The 2,145-nt window shown below is 50.3% G+C and overlaps 1 protein-coding gene across 1 annotated transcript in view; it reads left to right on the top strand.

The window, feature by feature from the left end:
- The first annotated feature begins 662 nt into the window (after positions 1 to 662).
- The window catches only part of LOC138358890 (autotransporter adhesin BpaC-like), a 1,859-nt gene continuing 376 nt past the window's right edge, over positions 663 to 2,145 (top strand). The window contains exons 1-2 of the mRNA XM_069317244.1: positions 663 to 818; positions 1,619 to 2,145. The exon at positions 1,619 to 2,145 is cut by the window's right edge and continues 376 nt beyond it. Coding sequence (XP_069173345.1) covers positions 663 to 818; positions 1,619 to 2,145 — 683 coding nt within the window. The remainder of the gene's footprint in view (positions 819 to 1,618) is intronic.

The following is a 2,145-nucleotide window of genomic DNA, read 5'->3' as shown; positions in this document are numbered from 1 at the left end:
GGGGAGAGGCAGAGAGGGGGAGAGGCAGAGAGAGGGGAGAGGCAGAGAGGGGGAGAGGCAGAGAGGGTGAGAGGCAGAGAGGGGGAGGCGACGGAGAAGAGGAAGGGGGATAAAGGACAATGTGAAGAAGGGGGCAAAGAAGTGAGACGGTAAGAAGAGACCAAGAAGAGAGACGAGAAGGGAGAAAGAAGAGTGACGGAAAGTAGAGAAAAATAAAACAGACGGGATGAAAAGACAAAGAAGAGAGTCAGGAAGAAGAAACAGAGACAGGAAGAAGAGAAACGGGAAGAAGTAAGAGACAGAGAAGAGATGGAGGTCCGCGTACAGAACCATCTAGCACACAAAGACCCAACCTAAAGGATGAGTAATGATAACCGGACCACACCTTATATTACTCCTGATAACCGGACCACACCTTATTTTACTCCTGATAACCGGACCACACCTTATATTACTCCTGATAACCGGACCACATCTTATATTACTCCTGATAACCGGACCACACCTTATATCACTCCTGATAACCAGATCACACCTTATATCACTCCTGATAACCGGATCACACCTTATATCAACCTTAAAGACTCCGGATACCATCAACCGGCTGAGAGGCTTCTACAATAACCTCCCACCATTGACTAAATCATACAGCTGTATAAGCCATGACGTCTGTTATGGCCGGCATACAGCAGGACGCTTGGCGCACCTCACTTGTCAGGCGCCGAGGGGCGCCGTGCGCACCTCACTTGTCAGGCGCCGAGGGGCGCCGTGCGCACCTCACTTGTCAGACGCCGAGGGGCGCCGTGCGCACCACACTTGTCAGGCGCCGCGGGGCGCCGTGCGCACCACACTTGTCAGGCGCCGAGGGGCGCCGTGCGCACCACACTTGTCAGGCGCCGTGCGCAATGTTTATGTAAATACAGGTTCGTGTTATTAGTTTCGGCTGTGCAATTGTGCAATATATGGCGTTGTTTGCCAGGATTTTGTTGGGTCTGGAGTTTGTGTTGTGTCGAGAGGCGTGTGTGTTCCCTTTGGGGAATTGTTTGTTGGGATTCATTTGTCATTTGTTGGCTATACACTCGTATGTACTCGTATACACGTGTATGCACTCGTTCTATGGGTCATGCTTGCTCATACACTCAGACAAAGTACACACGCACATGCAGATATGCTTACATACACATATGTGATTACGTACATATATGGTCACATTCATATATGGTCACATACATATATGATCACATACATATATAACACACTCATACACTCATGAGACAACAGCTTCAAGCTTAACAAGGTTGAGTGTTTCTAACTCAGAATCTTAACTATTTACCAGTATCATTTAGTGATGAGCTGCGGGCAAGACTGTGACACACTCAACCATTTAACACACGGAAATGATAAAGCACTAAGCCTTATTCATTTATACAAGGGACACCAGCTGCATGGGTAACAGCTTCGTGAATCTGGCCCCATAGACGGAGCCTTGCCGGAGGCGTCACTCTCCCACTTCTCAAGGACCCCACCTTAGGGCACATCTTGTGGCTCAATAATATCTTTGGTACTGTTGTCTTCGGATTAAGTTACCTCTGCTAATCAGGTTGTTCTCTCGTAGCAGGTCAGAAAACGCTGCTACGCGCCACAAGGTCAAGATGACACGTCGGAAGGTCAAGAGGACACGTCGGAAGGTCAAGATGACACGTCGGAAGGTCAAGAGGACACGTCGGAAGGTCAAGATGACACGTCGGAAGGTCAAGAGGACACGTCGGAAGGTCAAGATGACACGTCGGAAGGTCAAGAGGACACGTCGGAAGGTCAAGATGACACGTCGGAAGGTCAAGAGGACACGTCGGAAGGTCAAGAGGACACATCGGAAGGTCAAGAGGACACGTCGGAAGGTCAAGAGGACACGTCGGAAGGTCAAGAGGACACGTCGGAAGGTCAAGAGGACACGTCACAAGGTCAAGAGGACACGTCGGAAGGTCAAGAGGACACGTCGGAAGGTCAAGAGGACACGTCGGAAGGTCAAGAGGACACGTCGGAAGGTCAAGAGGACACATCGGAAGGTCAAGAGGACACGTCGGAAGGTCAAGAGGACACGTCGGAAGGTCAAGAGGACACGTCACAAGGTCAAGAGGACACGTC

Source organism: Procambarus clarkii, chromosome 87 (genome assembly GCF_040958095.1).
Source record: "Procambarus clarkii isolate CNS0578487 chromosome 87, FALCON_Pclarkii_2.0, whole genome shotgun sequence".
Lineage (NCBI taxonomy): Eukaryota > Metazoa > Arthropoda > Malacostraca > Decapoda > Cambaridae > Procambarus > Procambarus clarkii.
The sequence above is the reverse complement of the archived record's forward strand: the minus strand, read 5'-3'. Positions and strand labels throughout refer to the sequence as shown.